This window comes from Bos javanicus, chromosome 1 (genome assembly GCF_032452875.1).
Source record: "Bos javanicus breed banteng chromosome 1, ARS-OSU_banteng_1.0, whole genome shotgun sequence".
NCBI classification, from domain to species: Eukaryota; Metazoa; Chordata; class Mammalia; order Artiodactyla; family Bovidae; genus Bos; species Bos javanicus.
Window position 1 is genome coordinate 69704376 of NC_083868.1, and position 20532 is coordinate 69724907.

At 44.1% G+C, this 20532-nt stretch overlaps 1 protein-coding gene across 1 annotated transcript in view; it reads right to left on the reverse strand.

Annotated features, from left to right (window-relative positions):
* HEG1 (heart development protein with EGF like domains 1) overlaps positions 1-20532 on the reverse strand; it is an 84242-nt gene that overhangs the window by 50060 nt on the left and 13650 nt on the right. The window contains exons 2-5 of the mRNA XM_061410808.1: positions 12106-12393; positions 10112-10411; positions 4149-4502; positions 2876-3223 (exon numbers count right to left, since the gene is read on the reverse strand). Coding sequence (XP_061266792.1) covers positions 2876-3223; positions 4149-4502; positions 10112-10411; positions 12106-12393 — 1290 coding nt within the window. The remainder of the gene's footprint in view (positions 1-2875; positions 3224-4148; positions 4503-10111; positions 10412-12105; positions 12394-20532) is intronic.

Sequence of the window (20532 nt, forward strand, 5' to 3'; positions counted from 1 at the left end):
AACCTACCTTGGTGGAAAATGGATGTAAAGCTGAGTATAAGGTCAGTTCACTTCATGATGCTTAGTGTTAAGTGGCTTCGGTCATATCCAACTCTTTGCAACCCCATGGACTGTGGCCCCCCAGGCTCCTCTGTCCATGGGATTCTCTAGCCAAGAATACTGGAGTGGGTTGCAGTGCCCTCCTCCAGGGGCTCTTTCCAACCCAGAGATTGAATCCACATCTCTTACACCTCCTGCAAAGGTAGGTGGGTTCTTTACCACGAGTGCCACCCAGGAAACCCTCACTTCATGACAGGTTTGTGTGAACTGATCGGCAGGGATGAACACGGGCACAGGCACACACAGGGAGCTGGGGCAGCACCAGGAAAGCCAGGACCTGGTTGCAGATGTGATCTGACCCTCACGGGGGGACTTAAAAGAGACCCATGCAAAGTCCACCAGGAGAAGCTGGAGAGCTGAGCGTACCTGACCACAATTTCCCTGACAAGGAGGACAGGCCTGCGATGATGTTACACAAAATGTAGGCCAACCACCCCTCTCAGGCTGACAGACTTAACACAGGGGGAAGTCATGCCCTGAAACAGAGGGGCTGCACCTGAACTCAGAGGAAGGGAGGAAGAAATCTGAAAGCTGTAAGGCAGAAGCTGTGAGCTGTGGGTGCTTCCAAGGAGAAAAGAGAAAGCGTTAATGTTAACCCAGAGCAGGTGGTTTCAGGATCATGGCTCTGCCTTATCTGGTGCCTCAGAACCCCACGTGCCACTCACACTGAGGTCACATTGTCCACACACCAGTTGCACCCTGACTGCAGAGTGTAGGGTACTGAAGAGATGGAAGAGGGAAATTCTATGGGATGTAAACTCCAGGCCTGTGAAGGCGAAACTTCTGAGACTGCTGGGCAGGGCAGAAAAGGATACCTTGTGTTTAAGTGACAGAAAGAGTGTGTTTTCCATGCCTGGACATAGAACAGCACAAACAGTCTCCACCCACAAGTGGTATTCTTTACAACAAAGCATATGCTTTTCCATATCACATCAGTAGTAAATAATAATTTTCCTCATTAATTACAGAACTCAATAGCAGGGAAGAGAGCTTCCACTGTTAGTGGTAGAGAGGCAAGAATTCAAACCTATTATAAGCTTAAATGATAAGTTACTGCGTTTTTGGTTTATCAACATACAATTTACATTGATAAGGCTGATGAGAATTGTTTTTTTTTTTTTTTGAGAATTGTTTTCAAAATATTTTCCAAAACATTCTTAAAAAGGAACATCAAAGGAAAAGTTTTCTCAAAGCGACAGACTAGAATTCATTAAAATTAAAAAATTCGTGCTGTTCATGGGATAACAGCAAGAAAGTTCAAAGACAACCCACAGAATAAGAGAAAATGACTGCAAATCATCTTTCTGATGAAGGACAAGTATCCAGAATATATAAAGAACTCTCACAACTCAATTAAGGAAAGATAAACAACCCGATTTAAAAAGGGTCAAAAGATCTAAACAGACGTTTCCGAAGAATATATACAAATGGTCAATGAGCACATGAAAAGATGCTCACCATCACTAGTTAGCTGGGAAAACTGCAATCCAATACCACTTAAGACGCCACCTAACCTCCACTAGGATTGCTGTTACTGTTGCTCAACTGCTAAGTCACGTTCAACTCCACGAACTGCAGCATACCAGGAGCCCTTGTGCTTCACTATCTCCTGGAGTTTCCTCAAATTCACACCCATCGAGTCGGTGATGTTATCTAACCACCTCATCGTCTGCTGCCCCCTTCTTCTTCTGCCCTCAATCTTTCCCAGCATCAGGGTCTTTTCCAATGAGTCAGCTCACTAGAATCAAAAGAGCTCGACAACAACAAATGGTGTTAAAGGTGCTAAGAAACTAAAACCCTCCTACTTTGCTGGTGGGAATACAAAATGGTGCAGCCACTCTGGAAAAGTTTGGTAGTCCCTCAAAGGTCAGAAACGGAGCTACCATCTAACCTGGCAATTCCAAGAAAACATCTGTGCACACAAAAACATGTACTTGAATGTTCACAAGAGTACTATTCATAATAACCAAAAGGTGGGAACAACCCACATATCCAATAACTGATAAAGGTATACATTACAATGTGGCACATCCATACAGTGGGACAGTATTTGGCAGTACCAAGGGATGAAGCACGGACACACGCCACAGCATGGATGAGCCTTGAAAACCTGATGCTAAGTGAAAAACACAAAGACCACACGTTTTATGGTTCCATTTATAAGCAACGTCTCGAGTAGGCAAGTCTATAGAGGCAGAAAGTAAATTCATGGCTGTCAGAGGCCCAGAAGAGCAGAGAATGGGGAAGAGACCACAATGCGCACAGTTTCTTTTGGGATGATGGAAACGTTCTGGAATCAGATGGTAGTGACGGTGGCCCAACTCTGTGGCTATACCAAAACCCACGGAATTGTACATTTAAATGGGCGAACTGTACAGAATGTGAAATATAGTACAATAAGGCTGTTTAAAAGGGGGAAAGGAGAATGTCTCTTGATGAAAGCCCAGACCTGGCGTGAACAACCACTCACAAGGAGATGATACTCTCACCTTCCAGAAGCTGTGTGATGGCGGCAGCATGGGGGTGTGGGGTGAGCTCTAAGGGCTGGAAGGACACCGCAGAGAAGTCCCCGAGCTGTGTGTGGCAAGTGACAACAGCAGCATCTTGGAGACATTACAGAAAAATTGGGGAATATACAGGTATATGGGTATCAACCAGCTAGAAGGATGGCCTGGAGATATTGAGAGGCCTGCAGAACTATTTCATTATCACTGAAGATCAAGCTCAGGCAGCCCCCCACCCTCCTCGGGGTGCAGTTCCGTGGATGGAGACTCACTCGAGCGCTCCCCGCGAGGTGCCGAGAAGCCCAGACTTTCTGAGGAGGATGAAGACAAGGCCTCGGTGGCCAGCTCAGAGTAGCTCATTTCATACAGCGCTGGGTCACTTCCTTGAGACTGTGGGGCAGAGGCTGAGAAGCGGGTCAGAACCGAAGCATTCACAACCTCAGGATGGGAAGTGGAGCTTCCTGCTGCACCTGCAAAGGGCTCGCTGCCGGTGGAAAACCAGAGAGCGGTGCTCTCTTCACCTCTGACTGGTGGGATGGACCGAGAGGAGGTTTCTGTCTGAGACACAGGGCTGCCATTCCCTGCGCCAGAGCCACTGGCCAGCTGGGGTCCTCTGGAGGCTGAAAGGTGTCAGACATAAAAGGCCATTAAGTGGATGTAAGAGAGATCCCTCCACAACTAAGACATGAGCTCCCCAAGAGAAGGTGCCCTCTGCAAGGACCTTGTACAGTGTTTACTATATGTGTGACCTGACGTACACTTTCATGTTCTAAACAATTATTTCAAAACTATTCAGTGTCAATAAGACAGCAATACCAAAAACTGGTGAAGAGTGGAGCTTTTAAACAGTACGTGCAAAGTCCCAGAGTAACTTACAGGCTTGAGTGTTTTATTCTTTCCCCTAAAACAAGGGGTAGTATGAGCCAGTGAGTATGCTGCTACGTCCATCAAACACAATGTGCCCAACTATTATGCTTAGTCAGTATTTTCCTAAGGCAGTTCTATTATTAATAAAGGTTAGTCCAATTCTGAAATACCACACAAAAAAAAATCAACCATGGGGGCTCACTAAAACCATGAACTTGAGGAGTATATTTACATACTCTGCACATTTATTTGTGAAGATGATCTGTACATAAGATAACTGAAGCTGGCTTTAAAGAGCGGCCAGCTCTCAGTCTGCAGTTGAAGCTGCAGAGCCACAAGATGCATCAGCACCGGGAGCTCAGAGGTGGGAGTCTCAGCTCTGCGGTGAGTGAGATAAAGATCACGCACTCACTCCTTAAACCAGCTGAGCCTCAGTTTCCTCACCTACAAGAAAGCAGGAGGAATGATGCCTGTTTCACTAATTTCACAACATTGTCATGGGGCTGAAAATCAAAATGTGATAATGTGGTCTACCAGATAAAGGAGATAGTGTTATCCAAGAAAACAGCTGTTTTCTTTTTTTTTTTTAAGATTACAAATGGTCTTGAAGTGACCCCTTGAAAAAATTCAACAATTTTTAAATGTCCATAATAGATCAAATAGAGATTGAAGACTTACTTGGAGAATCATTTTGCCAAAATTCCCTTGAGATGTTGGAAGATGTAGGACCAAATGCAATTTCTGTGGACAGCTCTGTGAATGCCCCATTCCCTGGGCTCCCGAATACTCCACTGCTTCTTCTCAACTCTGCCTCCGAGGGGGAAGATTGGACTGATGATGAAGTTATGGCAATTTCAGAGTCCTCGGGGAAATGTTCTGTCTCATTCAGAGGTCGCAGACTGGTGGCTGAAGACTGGGGCGTCCTTTGGACACTGTTGGGGAACGTGGTGGCAACATGGACACTCTCTGTCCCACTCACCGAGGAGCTGTGGACAGCAGTAGAGTTGTTTAAATCCTCTGTACTTCCAGAAGCTAGAACGGAAGAAAATATGCTTTAAGACTAGCCAGGGTGTATCTGGATACAAATGATGGTAATTACATTTTGGTAGGTGAATATATGTAATATGGATCTAATAGATAAACACACCTAACTCATTCTCCCTCTTTTCACAGAGCTAAGTGAAGAAGCATGAGATCCTTCACTGAGCACAGAGAAAGCTTCAGATCAAGCTAAGAGGAAGACAGCAGAAAGCCTCTAGACCCGATTTGCGTCAGTCTATATAGAAGAAGCTAAAAACTTCTGTTCTTGAGTCCACCTTATAACCTATATAGGACAGACCATTGTGACACAGTCTGTGTTTTGTTTTGTTTTAGCCACGTAAGCCTTTTGTTCAAATGCTATTATAGATTAAAGCCTATACCTAAAACTGCATAAAAGTGGGTGCATTACAGGGGACCGTGTCCCCAGCGAGGAGGCCTTGGGCTCTGCATCCACAGTCGGGACAATGGTGGCCTAGAACAGTCATTCCCAGCCTTGCCACCAGCGACAGTTCTTTATTACTTGCCACCTCAGGGCCATTGTAAAACTGACATTTCGAAAGACTATTAACCAAGCTGCATTTATTAAGTAGCAGAGCTTCTAATCAGCAGGAGATACTCATCATTACCCCACTGATTTGATTTAATTCCACCCAAAAGCAACAGGCTCCATCCCTGGAGTTAACCTCATGAAGCTTTGGAGACTGGCTCACACAGTACTCCAACGGGTCCTAAGGACTCCAGGTTGGGAACAGCATTTCTGATGAAATGGATGGCAGACACTGGAACAGTTGTCAAGAGCCTCAAGAGCTGAGTAACACACCATTGGTCAAAGTGGACAGTCTGCTCTACAGAAGTACAGTGGCTTGCTGGTGGTTCCCTTCCACAAAGAACTTTCCAAAGGACACCCTGAGAAATGACCTCCAGAAGGGTGCACTGAAAGCCTCATGCCAAACAGGAATAAACTGCAGGGAAGCCTGGTGAGTGGGCAAGAAGACCCAGAGGCAAGAAGGAAGAGCACTTTTTTTCTCTTTTTAAGCCAAATTTTTTAAAAAGTACTCTCTATACCTATAAAACGAAAAGCTTCAAACTGTTAATTATGATCCAGGAAAGGAAAAAAAATAAAGTCCTCATTATAAATGTTTCTTTGAAGACCAGTCCAACATGCAGTCCTAACAAAAGCACAGATAAAAGTTAAACATACACATAGAGGGCGAGCACAGGAAACAAAAAGGCTCCTTCTACTTTCGTACCAAACCACAGAACCAGGTATACCTAGAACACAGGCTGTGGCTCTGGCTGCTGGACCTTGAGGGAGACAAGGAAGACGCAGGCAATCCATAAAACCAGTAACTAAATCAAAGGAAGAGAGAGACCTGGAAACAAAAACAGTTGCCGCCTATAGCCATCCCTACTTAAGACCAAAAACAAATGGACCTGGGGTTTTTGAGCACAAGCCATCCATTCTCCTTGCTTAACCCTGAAATAAGCCTTTCTCTGCTACAAACTAACAAAAAAGGTTCAGTATTTAAAAAAAAAAAAAAAAACAAAGCACAACACAGACATGTCCCAAATCCTCACTCACCTACTTTGCTTCTTGCGCCTAACTTCGTTAGAGTCACCATCTATGTCCACCAATTACAGCCCCATCGGACTGCTGAGTGCTCCTTCAAAACACTTCTATTCCCAGTAAATTGCATTATTTCATCGACTCAGTGCACAGTGATGGTTTTATTGGACTCAGCCTGAATACCTGTCCAGCAAAGCAAATGGCCTCAGAAATACAACCGTAAACATCACAACCGCTGAAAGTCACAAAAGGAAAACAGCTAGGTTTTCCCTGACCCTGAGCTCCACGGAACACTGTTTCACCATTTCATTATCATCAGTATTACAAGCTGCCTTTTCAACCAATAACAATGTGCCATACTTTACGTAGACCTCCAGATTGTGCTACCTAAGACTTTATTTGTATAATCCCATTCAGTCCTCACAGTAAAGCTACTAAGCAGTGTGAATACTTCTGCAGAGTTGGTGCTTCTTAACAAAAGGAGAAAAGGCTTGGTCAAACTAATCTACAGTCACCACTTATGTTACCAAATGCGCACCTGCTGAATACATCTAGGGGGAAATGTGCTATGTTTATAATCAGCAGAACAGCACTGCTGATTATTTAATAATTGCCCTTCCTTGCTCATTTTCTACCCTTGAAGCAGCCATTCAAAAATGAGAAGACCATCCATTTGGGAGCAGAAAAAGCTAATTCCCTAATATTTATAATAAGGGGTGAAAAGAACACCTGCTCTTCTGGGGAAAGAACACGGGTCCCTCTCCCATTACAACACAGTGTACTGGAGCCTCGGGCACATGTTACGATGCTTGCCCTCGACTTGGCTGTGACCCAGAACTTGCCAAAAATCTTGCTGAAGCAGCTGATATTTGGCAAGGGTATTGCTAAATCTACAACCTTCTGAGTTATTTATATTCTCTTCCTCTACAAAGTGAAATCACCACAGAGCAATTTACCTGGACCATATCAGCTCAGCTGCCCACAGAAACACTTTCATGAGTTGAGATCCATTACTACACCCTCTGCTCCTATTTAGTATATATAGAAAACATCATCTTTTAAAGAACATTAGCACAATTTCCACAAAACAGCAATTGAAGGCATTTTCTATTATGATCCTCAATATTCGTTACATAAAATTCCTCTTAGAAGGTACTGCCCCCAAAACACTGAAGCCTATGGATGAAATTGTATTACTCACTTTATCTGACAATATATCATACCCAACCCAGTTTCCCTCTGTGCCCTGGTTTCCAGGAAGCTCGGTACTAAATTTAGTGCTCAACTGTAGCCACTCTCACATAGTTCAACATACACATATCTCTTTTCACCTTTAAAAGAGAACTTTTTTCCCTATTAGTTGCTTTGCTTACTTTTCCCCCTAATTATCAAATAGCACATGGTCATTCGAGAAAATATAAAAAGTAGAGAAGGAAAAAAAAAAGGAGGAAGCAAAAAGTTTCAAATGGCTTCCGATCTCTTTTTTTAAAATCTGAGTTAGCTGTCTAGGCCTATACTTGATTTAATGCATATATTTATTAGCATGTAATTTATTTTTGAAAGCAGGCAACTCCTGGCTACCCAAGCCTCAGAAAGGCTATGTTGTGTGTACATCTGTGTGCAGCAGAATGAGAAGTGAAGGAGTCACAGAATACAAAGGCTGATGTGTCTGGAATAACAGATGCTGGAACTAGAAGGATCTTCAGGATCAGCTGGTCTAATCCCTTCATGTTTCGAATAAGGACCCCCATCCTCCCCAAGCCCTAGTGAGCAGCATCAGTCCTCTGACTGATCCAAGTGCCAGGACTTTCACAGGGTCACATTCACTAGTGACAAAGCAGCCAAGTGTCACAAAGTACACGCCCCCGCCACACTCCCTCTTGGCTTCGATTCCCCTCGGAGAGGCCAGCTGGGTTGGGTGACTCCCAGTCTGTGTCTGCCAAGTCCTGCTGGCTTTCTCAGCACTCTTGCCTGCATGCCTAGAACTCCTAGATCCCACAGTCAGGAAATCTACATCTCAAAATTCAGGTTTCAGGGGAGGTAGAAGATACACTAGAGCTCTGGTTAGCAGGTTAGCAGGGACCAGCCCAGCACTCAGAATAACGCAGAGCTCTGGGACTTCCCTGGCAGTCCAGTGGTTAGGAGTCTGCCTTGCAAGGCAGGGGATGCAGGTTCAATCCCTGGTCAGGGCACAGAGATCCCACATGCCGAGGGGCAACTAAGCCCATGTGCCACAGCTAGAGAAGCCCACACACTACAAGGAAGACCCAGCACAGCCAAAACACAAAATAAACAAAAATAATAAAGCAGAGCTTCATCTCCACATGGCTTCAGGCCCTTGTTCATGTCCCCTGTACATCCCTGCAGCAGGATGGGGCTAGCAGGCTAGATCCAGATGGCTGGCAGTCACATCCTGAATGCCTGGGTCTCCCTGCATTGAACAGCACCCCAAGTCCCCTCCAGTATCTAAGAGCGAGGTGGGACTCTACCTGGAATAGAACAACTGGTTCACTAAGAAGGAAGAGCAATGCTCAGCAAAGGATTTAAGAAGAGGAACGATACGGTAGACCACTTCAAAAATCAAAAGTATAAGGTTCTAAAAGGCTGAAGGAATTGGAGGGCTAAATATTTTTCTGAAAGTATAGATGACTACAGTCAAAGCCAGTCGTTGGAAACATTGACTGATTTTCAAATATACAACAAGAAATATACCACAGCAGTGGGTTGAATTTAAAGTATAAATATTAAATGACCCTGACCAGAGTCAAGTTTAGCCTCCTAGAAAATGCTTCCTTTCCATCATTTCGTAAAGTGGTTCTTAAACCACCGAACCACAGGACTTTGAAGCTGGAAAGGATCGTAGCTTTTATCCAATCTAACCAACGTTTAAGAATAATTTTAAAAGCAATCCCCTAAAAATATGAATCATAAATTATACACATACCCAGTTGGCAGGAAACTATATAGAGTATATGAAAGGGGAATGGGCTGCTTTCAATAGGTATTCCAGAGAGGATCTCCGTTTTCACTTTGATGACATAAACTGGAACCCCTAGTCCTGTAAAGTATTTCTAATATCCTCTGAAATGGCAACTTCTGAAGCTCCCAAGGATACTTCCCGCCCTCCGGCCCTGCTCCCCACGGCACGCAGATGGAAACACACGTAGTGCGCACAGGCTCCGAATGAAATCTCACAGAAGAGAAACGCTGGGCAGTTTCCAGCACTGGCCTGTGGCTGGATGTACCCTGTAACATTTGGCACATGCTCATCCCCTTCCTCGTCAACTGCACCTCACTGTGGGGCAGAGGAACCTAAGAGAAGTAACAGACACAATCTGTGTCCTCAGAGGATTACAGTGCAGCTGGGTAGAAGGTGAAGATGGATAAGGATAAGCTAGTGTGACCCGGTGCATGGCTCAGAGGGTTCATGAAAGGCTCAGTGGAGGTGGGACACCTACATGGAGACTTAACTGATGGCCAGGGGTTGGAACACAAAGGGCCCGGGGATCCACCACTGCAACCTTGCAAACACCTGCCTGTATGGGTTTTCTTGAAATGATGCCCAGAGAAAACTGTCTGTTATCTTTGCCATTGAAAGAAACATTTTTGCAATAAAGAGGAAATACAAATATAACTCTCTGTCGAATGGCACAATGTTCACCATTTTATTCACCCTGGAACTGGTCTCTTAGGCAAGAACACACACCGCCACACTCAGTCTTGGTTGTGTGTGTATGTGTGTATGTGGGGGAAAGGGGAAAAAGCAGGGCCTGGTGGAGAGAAAGGTCTAGAGCAGCTACCGGACCAACTATTATTTTCTTCCTTATACAAGTAAAGAAAACACATTTTAAAAATGAACTCAGCACCGAGATAAATTGTGCAGGTTGTACTTTTAACCCCCAATACTTTGCCCTGGTGCTTAAAGTCTTTTTCCTTAGCCCCTGTGATGAGTATGTAACTGGCTGGACATTCAGGGCCATTTATTTCTATTCTACATGACTTCAGAGGGTGAAGCTGGGACAGAAGCACTCACATGAGGGATGGTCAGAAGGAGGGGAGTAAGCCGATGTCCTGGAGAGAGGCGGCCAGGAGGGCTCTGGTCCTGAGGAACTTCTCTGCCTGGGGAGTGCTGTCTCTTCTCCCCCCTCCACAGCAGGGAGAGAGGACTGGCTCAAAACTGAAGTGGCAGCCATTTGGGTGTGCACAGTCACTTCTTCGGGGAGCCCCTGTGCCCCCGCCGGGGAACCCCAGGATGTTCCACTCTCCATGTAAAGAGGGGCAGTTCTTGCTTCTGACCCTGAACTGCTGGATGGCGGGTGACGCTTTCCCAAGGCTGAAAGTAGACAGAGACAATTAACATTCCACCAGCAGACTTCCAAATGTCTGAACCATCTTTGAGTGAGCTCACCTCTGACCTCTATAAAACAGACACGAGAAGAAATTAGGAGCAACTGTTCATTCTTTGAAAAATTTCCTCCTGAAGCAGAGACCACAGACTCACACAAAGGCTGTTTTCAGATCTCGCAAACAAAGACTCTGCATTTTATGGTAAAATTATCAACAAAGGAGCACAAAGAAGCTAAATATCAGATGACATGGAACCAGAGGTCGGTTTTGGATCATGACACATCACTCACATTCCACAAAGCTGGTCCCAGAATTTACTTAAATTTAACATAAAATTTCCACAATCTGAATGACCAACAAACCCAGGCAGCATCACATACAGTTTCTAAGCTCTATATCCACCATTCACAAATGGAATGTAAAATTCTGCCCTATATACCCTTTACAGAATTGAGTCCCCCAATCAGACCTCCCATCACTGGGGTGGGATGGGTCATCTTTGATGGTTTCAGCCTCTTCCTTTAGGTCATCACCAAAGCGTATCAGTTTTCCTTTGTGAAGAGTCTTTACTGATTCTTTCCTCTCCATCCCCAAAGCCACCAGACCATACGTTAACACCAGGCTATACATTAGCACCTGGTATCTGGCTTTCTGTGTCTGCTTGGGTGCTCTCCGGGCTCCAGGTTACTTCTGCTCCATCTCCCACCCCAGACATCGTCTACCCATCTGCCAGATGCACCTGCCCAAATTCACTTTAATCATGTGACTGCCTTGTTCAAAAATCTTCAGTGACATTCCCCATCACACCAAATCAAAACTGCTTGGTTTTCAAAGTGTTGGCTAATTGTGCCTAACCCCACCCACACGACTGTCCTACCCGCTGCTCCTCTCCTGTGTGTGTGACTTACATCCTCCCCATCCACAAAGGGCCACATTCTCTTCCTTCCTCTGTACCTTCGCTCACATGACCCGGACATTGCACTCCTCAGCCACCCCTCCCACCTTGCTCAGATACATAGGCTTCGGCTCAAATCTCAGCTCTGAAACCCGTTAACTGTCTGACCTGCACACATTGGACTGATGGATTTCTCTAGCTTCAGTTTCCAAATTCCTAAAATGAGAGCAATGTGACCTTATCACTTGCTGTGAGAATAGAGAGACGAGATATGTTGGTGATGAGTGGGTATCTAGTCGGTGCTAGCTTTCTTTGTCTTCGCTTCTTCAATCAAATCTTGCTCATCCAGCCTGAGCCCCTTATTGAAATCTTTTGCTAAAAATGGCAAAACAGTTTGTGCTGTGCAGACTGGCACAAGAACAACCATCTGAGCTACGTCAACACAAACAACACAGCCCAGCAGTCCACCAGACCTGGTACCTAGGAGATGGCTGAGCGTGGCAGGACCGCCAATGTGGTGTGGATTTGATATGGCCGTGGAATGTAGATTCCACAGGATTGGTCAGGCCACTCAGCAAATCTGCACCCTCCCCTGGTCTATACTTACAACTCAATTAACCACAATGAGCCACAGGTGGAGCCTAAGGAACAGTGTGGTCCTCTCTGTCCCAGGACCCTTGGCTGAGCATCATGACTCAGGATGGGGGAAGGCAGAGATCATCAGATATTTGGTTTCCCAGGACTGGATATTCATGCACGAAATAGTGTCATTAGCATAAACTCACCTAAGGTGCTGCTCTGAGAAGTCAGAGTCGTTGTTCTTCCAGGCCCATAGTGGGGAATGGTGAACTCTGTTCTCCCTGAAGAGTCATTTATTCCTCTAGCAGCTGCTGTTTCAGTTTGTAAGGTGATGTTTTCTGGAGCATCCAAAGAAGGATGGATCTTCCTGGGGGTCTGCACCATGACGCCCTCTTTGGAGACCACTGTTGAAAAGTCCACTTGATTCTGATCAAAGGTAATGTTTTCTATTTGGGGTTCAGTGTTGCTTTCTAGCCAGTGGTTTTTTACAACAGCTGAAACAAGAGGAAAACAAATCAGTGAGAACTTATTGCCTTCTAAAAAGAGCACTAAACCTTCAGAAAACATACGTAAGCACATACATCAATGGAGAAGTGGGTTCAAGGAGAATAACTTCACCTTTCTTTTTCTCCAACAGTAATTATTCTTGCAATCCAGGGGAAGAAATTAGAAAGCAACAATATTATACAGGATTAAATTTTACAATAAACAGAATAAGTGATGAAGATCGATAGAAAGAGACCAATTTGAAGTTATTGCTGACCACATAGCTCCTTGAAAAACCCATTTTTATGTTCCCATTTGGGAATGATATTTTTCTTTCTGCTTAGGATTGAGGTTGGTGTTGAGAAAGCTTTGCAGGGATGAATGAAGTCACTTCTATCCATATGAGTCAGACAAAAATGGCCAACCATTGGACCAGCAAATGTTGCAGGCAGAACCTACAGTTCAACTCAAAATATAACACACACACACACACACCAAAGGAGCAAGTTATCTTCTAGATCAGCCCTGTCCAAGAGGTATATAAAGTAAGCCACAAATGCAAGCCACATAAGTAACTTTAAAACTTACAGTAGCGCATTTTTAAAAGAAATGGGTGAAAATAATTTTAACAAATATTTTATTTACTCCAACATATTCAAAATAATACTTCAATACGTAACTGATATAAAACTATTGAGATATTTTGCATTCTTTTTTCAGAATTAAACCTTTAAAGTCCAGAGAGTAATTTGCCAGCCACACTTCAAGGGCACAATAGCCACATGAGGCCATATAGACAGTGCAATTCTAGAGCAGAGGTTTTCGACATTGTCCCCACTCTGATCCACTCCTACCTGAAGCAATGACGCACAGACTGGAGTTGGAGGGGTGCTGATTATAAATTCTTCCATAAAGAGATTCTGATGACCTTTCCTAAGGGAATCATTTCCTCCCCAACCCCCTTGAGAATTACTTTTTCCATGCTTCCTATTCTGTTTCCTGTAAGTGATAATTAACAGAAGCTTCCTAAGGAGGAGGGCGTTTCCTAGGCATCTGAGCTCCCCTGGGGCCCAGCCCCAGACAGGCAAGGTCCACACTCAGCTAGAAATGGGATGTGGAGTGGTGTTTCCAGGGCAGCTACCAAGTACATAAGTTCAACGTGCGACTCTAGGGTTATGGACAGCAGTGAGCAACCCACACAGCATGTAACCTTTGTTCTTCCTCTCTGAGCTGCAAAGGCCAGCTGACCTCCCAAGAGGAGGGAAAGGATCTGAAGATGCCCTCTCTACCCTCTTGGTCATCTTGGCACAATGAGATAAGTTATTCTCAAAAGAAGCCAGAAAAAAGTGATTGTCAGGAGGCAGAAGGGACTTTAAAACCCTTGCTCCAAAACTGGTAAGCCATGAGCAAAGAGAAGGAAATGAAGTTAGTTCTATTTACAGCCTGAAGACGAGTGTGAGGCTTGGCCAATGGTCAGAATGGCTGAGCCTCTGGAAGCAGCAACGTCTCCTTTAGGGAGCAAGAGATGGGTGCCCCACGATCCAATCAGCTCAAGGAATTCCAGTCTTCAAACGGAAGAGAATGGCCACGTGAAGACAGGACATGGCTATCACTGAACCATGCTGTCTCCCTGGAGGGTTGACTAAAAACAGAAGGCAGGAAAAATGCACACTATAAACAAAACTAAAAGGTAGACTATTGTCCTGCAGTATCCTGAATAACCCTGCCGCTAACAACAACTAAAAACGCTGAATAAAATGTTTTCTAAAGAATACTTATAAACGCATTGCTGAGTTAGCAAGCAAATCTAGTGAGGTCAAAAATGAACCGAGAGCTGAAATTCAGAGAGGTGAGCTAAACTCCAAAGCTGGCAGCTGCTCTGGGGCACCTGCTCATCATTTGTGACCTTGATCTTCTGTCCTGGTGGCCACAGGGATGCAGGAGATCGGAGGGAGCCTGAGAGAAAACTCCTATATGAAGTCGAGACCAGGGCTATACCTTGGGTGTAAGGCAAGTAGAAACAAACCTGCCCTGCCGAAGAGGACAGCACTAAATCTGGCCCCTCAATCTTGGTTTCAGGTGAAAGAAAAATAACAACTCACCCAAGAATTGATAACCATAAAGCTAGCCCTTATGTGGGTGTGCAGCACATACAACACCTGTGTGGTCTAAACCTCAAGCCACGGGTATATTTAAAAGTGATCCTACAGAGATATGATGCTAAGTGAAGTAAGTCAGGCAGAGAAAGACAAATATCATATGATATCACTCATAGCCTGAGTTTTCTCTCAGGCTCCCTCCTATCTCCTGCATCCCTGTAGCCATCAGGACAGAAGTTCAAGGTCACAAATGATGAGCAGGTGCCCCAGAGCAGCTGCCAGCTTCGGAGTTAGCTCACCTCTCTGAATTCCAATTTTTAAAACTGGAATTATTTGATGATACAGTGATACAAATGAACTTATTCACAAAACAGCCTTACAGATATCAGAAGCAAACTTACAGTTACCAAAGGGGAAATATAGTGGGAAGGGATAAATCACACTACTACAAATAAGACAGGCAACCGACAAGAACACATTGTATAGTACAGGGAACTCTACTCAATATTCTGTGATAACCTATAGGAGAAAATAATCCAATAAAGAATGAATATTTGCGTAACTGAATCACTTTGCTCTATACCTGAAACTAACAACATTGTAAATCAACTATACACCAAAGAAAATTATTACAAATATGTTTTTAAAAGTGGTCCTGAACCTTGTGAATATACTAGAAGCCACTGAATTATATATAGGCATACCTCATTTTATTGTAACTCACAGATACTGCATTTTTTTTTTTACAAATTCAAAGTCTGTGGTAATCCTGTGTCAATCAAGTCTATTGGTACCAAAAGCATTATTTTTAACTAAAATATGTACATTGTGCTTTTTAGACATAATGCTGTTGTACACTTAACAGACTACAGTATATTTTAAACACAACTTTTAAATGCACTGGGAAACCAAAAATTCCATGTGACTTGCTTTATTGTGATATTCACTTTATTGCAGTGGTCTGGAATTAAACCCACAATATCTCGGAGGTATGCCTGTACTTTAAAATGCTGAATTCTATGGTATGTAAATTATATCACAAACCACACACACACACACTGTTAATGGGGAGGAAAAAGTGGTGCTGATACACAGTGTCTCTGAGTACTAGGGAGGAACAAATGCGAATGATCTGTAGGTGAACATACCTTCCCCTTATTTTTTTATTTAAAATTGGATAAAATCCTATTATATAAAATTGGATAAAATCCTAAGGAATAAGAAATCAAAGTAAAAAAAAAAATCACAAAATAAACAAGAAAAAGGCATTTGTGGGCAAAAGTCAGCAAACTAGACAAGAAAGACTTCAACTACTGGAATTATCAGACAAAGAATGTAAGTATTTAAAACTCCATGAAGATAAATAAGAAAAAATTGAAAATGAGAGAAAAAGACTATAAATAATGGCTTAAAATTGAAAGACATCTGCATGGAAACTCTAGGAATGAAAAAATAATAATTAAAATTAGGAAACTCAACAGCAGATTAGATACAGCTGAAAACAGAATTAAGAATTACAAGACAGATGACAAGAGAATGCTGAGATGACATGAAGAGACAGAAAATATGAAAAAGAGATGAAGAAACAAGAAGATACAGTGAGAAAGTACAACATATATCTAACTGGAGTTCTAGGAGGGGAAATGAGAAAAAAGAAAAATAGTAATATTCAAAAAGGTAATGGCTAAGAATTTTCCAGAACTGATAAAAAGTATATGTCTTCAGACTAAGGAAGTCAAATGAATCCTTAGGAAGCTAAATAAAAAGAAATATAAGCCCATATCACAGAGAAAGGGCAGAAAAATCACAAACACTAGGTCTTAAAAACAACCAGGAGGAAAAAATGACAAAGCAGCTACAGAAGATGATAATTCAAATAATAGTTGATTTCTCAATAGCAACAATGGGAGCCATTGTGGATAAATATTTTTAATGTGCTGAGAGAGAAAAAACTAGAATTGTATACTCAACAGAATTATATTTGAAAACTGTCTTGAAACTATCTTTCAAAACAGAAACATTCTCAGTCAGATTTGGGTTAATCAACTACATCCACTAAACGAAATGATGGAGAATTTATTTCAAGTAGCAGAAAAAGCAATTTTAGGTGAAAGCTATAAGGTACAAGAAATAATGAGCAAAGCAAATGGTAAATATGTGCGTAAAACCTAAGAAGCACTGAATTTATAAAACAGCAATTTCTCATTGGTCGGATTAAGAAGACAAGACAGAGTAAACATAACATAAGTCAGGGGGGACGATCAGAATCATGTTGTGCAGGAGAAAGGTAACTAAGCTGTGTCAAAATGCATTTTAAAGCTGACCCTAAAGAGTAAAACTGGTAGAGCTTGGAATGATATAAAATTTCCACCAAGAGAAATCAATGATTGTAGCCTAAAACCAAAACCAAAAAAAAAAAAAATCAATAAACAGGGACATAAGCATGCTACTTAGAGATATGGATATAATTCCTTAAAAAATCAGTTAAAAGGGCTGAAAGTGGGAAGCAGAAAATGATAATGGTAGGAGTGGTCAGTGTTTTTTATAATAGCCATGTAAAACATACTCAATCTTTAAACCACGCAGAAGTTTGATAAAAATAAAAATAAAATTTTATAAAACAAGCCCCTGATGTCCCTGGCCTGGGATTCCCAAAGAACAGTATCCCACTGCCCCCCCGCTTAACTCTGGAGGTATCTCTACTCCTTTTATTGCATATGAACTATTTCTCAGAAAAGGGATTCACTAACCACGTAGTGGGGGCAGGCAGAGCCCAGCCCACCCTCTCTGCTATTCAAGGTCTTGATTGTGATCGTTAAGTGCTTTGCACCATTCCAGGCTCTATCTCAGGAAAAGTAATGAGTCAAGTGCTAAAATATTTACTGAAGTCCAAGGACAACTTCTTACAGAAGCCCTGGGTTGTTCAGGGTTCCTGTGGCTAAATTTTGCCTGAGGTGTGCTCCTTATTTAGCGCAGGTGTAAAAACCTCAGTGGGAGAGCGATTCAGAGTAAAGTGAACAGGACTCTACAGGAACCCACCACATGCAGGGGCAGGTATCCAGAAAGCTGCTCTTCTTGGTGGAGTAGAGGAATCCGAGAAAGAAAGAAGGTATGCCTCAGGCCGCGGAGCCTGGGCCAGCCAGCCAGTGAGCAGAAGAGGCTTGCCCCACCAGATGCACGGGCGCAGCCTCTGGGTGGGAAGGGGCGCCCCGAGGCGCAGGGGGGCTGGCACTCCTCACCTCACCCATCCCTCTCCATGGCGGGGTCAGAGGTGATTACTCAAACCCCACTCACATCCTGTGGCAACTGAGCCACACGACCAGCCTCATAGTAGAGTTTAGATGGTCATTTCCCAGCTGTCTCTGGAATTGGAAATTAGCATCCTTCCCTCTGTGCTCAGCTCCTGGTGTCGGGCCATCACTTTCCCTTGTACCATGAATGGAGATTACATTAACAAGAGAGCTTTACTGCTTTGCCTGTTTTATTTTTTTCCCAAGTTGACAACTTCCACTTCTGTAATGTCTTAATGTTCCAAAACATCTGTTTGTGAACCAGGATCATCAGGGGTGCTAGCACTGCCTGGGAGTAGCATTTCCTAATTAGCAGCTGCTACAGAGTCAACTCCTCACCCCCCAGCCCCCTGATTTGAGGGTTTTTGGCTCGCACTGTTCCTGAGCAGCAGAGTGGGTGTGTGTGGAGACCCTGCCGTGTCATCCACAGAGGCAATTTCCTCCAGGCGGCCCGGCCACCCCCGCCCCCGAGGCACCACCTACTGCTGCGGCCGCCCCAAGTCAAGTGTTGCCGGCTACACCCTCTGCTTCTGGGGCACAGAGTTGAAGCACAAGTGCTTTATGTTCGTTTCCCACCATTTAGATTCAGATCTCATGCCACGGTGCTAAGTGTTTTCACCTGTGTTATCTCACTCAACACACGTGACAGCTGGTCAAGCGGGTGTCATGGCACATGAGGGAGACTAAGGGGTAAAGTTGATTGTTCAAGGTCACAGCTCAGCAGCAGAGGGAAAACAGTCAACGCAGGTCTCCTTCCATCACACCTCAGCCTATTCGGTGACACTGGGCCTTCGAGGCACTAACCAACGAGCAGGGCCAGAGGAAGTCTCACCGGCCTCCAACCTGTAGCCTTAAGCCCAGCTGCACTCCCTGCTTCTAAGAGCAGCGAGACAGTGCCTATCACGTGGGCTCTGGCATCGGACAGACTTGGCCTGGCAGCAGCTGCGTGTTATTAGCTGGAAGACTGAACAAGAGGACATCTAAATTAGCTTCTAACTCAGAGATGAACTTCATGGGTAACAAAAAGGATAGTAACAAAGAAGGAGTAGTGGTGAGATGGAGGATGAATTTATGGGAGAAGAAAAGCCCTTTTTCAAAATATGAAATCTGGGATGATGTTATGACTTCCAGGTGGAAATGTATGACAGGCAGTTAAGATGTGGGACGGGCGATCAGGAGGAAGGGCAGAGGGGCGGCAGGTGAAGGGGAAGGCAGGGAAAGGACTGAACTGAGGGGAGAACTAGAACTGGGTGGGAGGAGAAGAGCCAGTGAAAGAGACACAGATGACAAGGGAAGGACAGGATGACATTGAAAGCAGGAGTCAGGAAGGCAGTGTGTGCAGAGATACAGCAGACAGAGACCACAGTCAGCAGGGCTGCAAACAGGCCAGAGAGAGTCAACCGAAGTTCCCAGGACTTTGCTGAGTGATGCTTGGAAGATGGAAGGTGAAGGTCAGATGGCTAGGGGTTAAAGCTCCCCCGGGGAGAGGCTCTGGGAGGTCAATAAGACACTGAGCCCTGACCACAGTCAGCTGTGAGATACCCCGTTCCTGCCCCCTTTTCTGGGATCCTCAACCTGGGGAACGCTCTTCAGAGTGCTACAGAGCTGGGTGCCTGGATCTGCACGGTCGTATGTGCCAATGTGGCTTCTTAAAACTCTGATAGCAGTTTCTTTGTAATTTTCAAAGACTTTCCTAAAACTCAATTGCTCACACAGGGAGGGAAGAAATGAGACTTTAAAAGAGAGAGACTGTGAGCCCCTTCTCTTTTTAATTCCTTGGGCTGGAAACCACAAGAGGAGGAGGACATTGTTCACAAGAACTTTAAGGGAGAAGGAAACTAGGCTCCTATTCTCAGAGATGTTATCAAGAAATCTCACACATTCACAATCTGCAAAATACTTTTTATGGGATAACTTTGGGGGAGGGGGCTAAATTACCCTATTAGATCCTGACACTCAGAGTGCAGTAGCATAGGAATTCTTACCCCATTTTACAGAAGAAAAGACTGAGGCTCAGTATTGGGGTCACTTGCCCAGAATAACCCAGACAGTAAGTGGCAGAGTGGAGACTAGAGGCCAGCTCTTTCATTCCAGCATCTTTCCTAATGAACGCACCTACGTGAACACCAGTCAGGACTGAGAGAAGCTCAGCCATCCCTTTCTAGACTATGTAATGTATGGTGCGTGACCTGTTTCACTAGCTAGCACCCAAGGGCTGTTATTTGTTCTGGGAAGTTGGGAATTTGGCTGTGTGGTCTTTGGTGCCCTCATCCCTCTTCAGAGGTGATCTCTGTCCTCAGGGACCCCAGCAACCAACTACTCTGGCCCTCACATGACGGGACTGAGGCCCAAGAGGGGCGGTAACAGTTCCAAATCCACAATTCAGTCAGTGGCATTTATGAGTTTTAAAAATATGTTTACTTTCACACTCAATAGGATAGAGATTATCCAAACAAAATGAAAAACAAGAAGTGTTAGCAAGGATACGGAGACATTGGGACCCTTGGTGCTTTGCTGGAGGGAATAGAAAAGGGTGTAGCTACTGTGGAAAATGGTTTGGTGATTCCTCAAAAATGGAGACATATAATTATCATACGATCCGGCAATCCCACTGCTAGGCATCTATACAAAAGAACCGAAAGCAGGGAATCAAGATGCCAGATACATGTACACCCATGTTCCCAGCAGCGTTATTCACAGTAGCCAGAACGTGGAAGCAGACCAAGTGCCCGTCATCAGGTAGACGGATAAACGAATG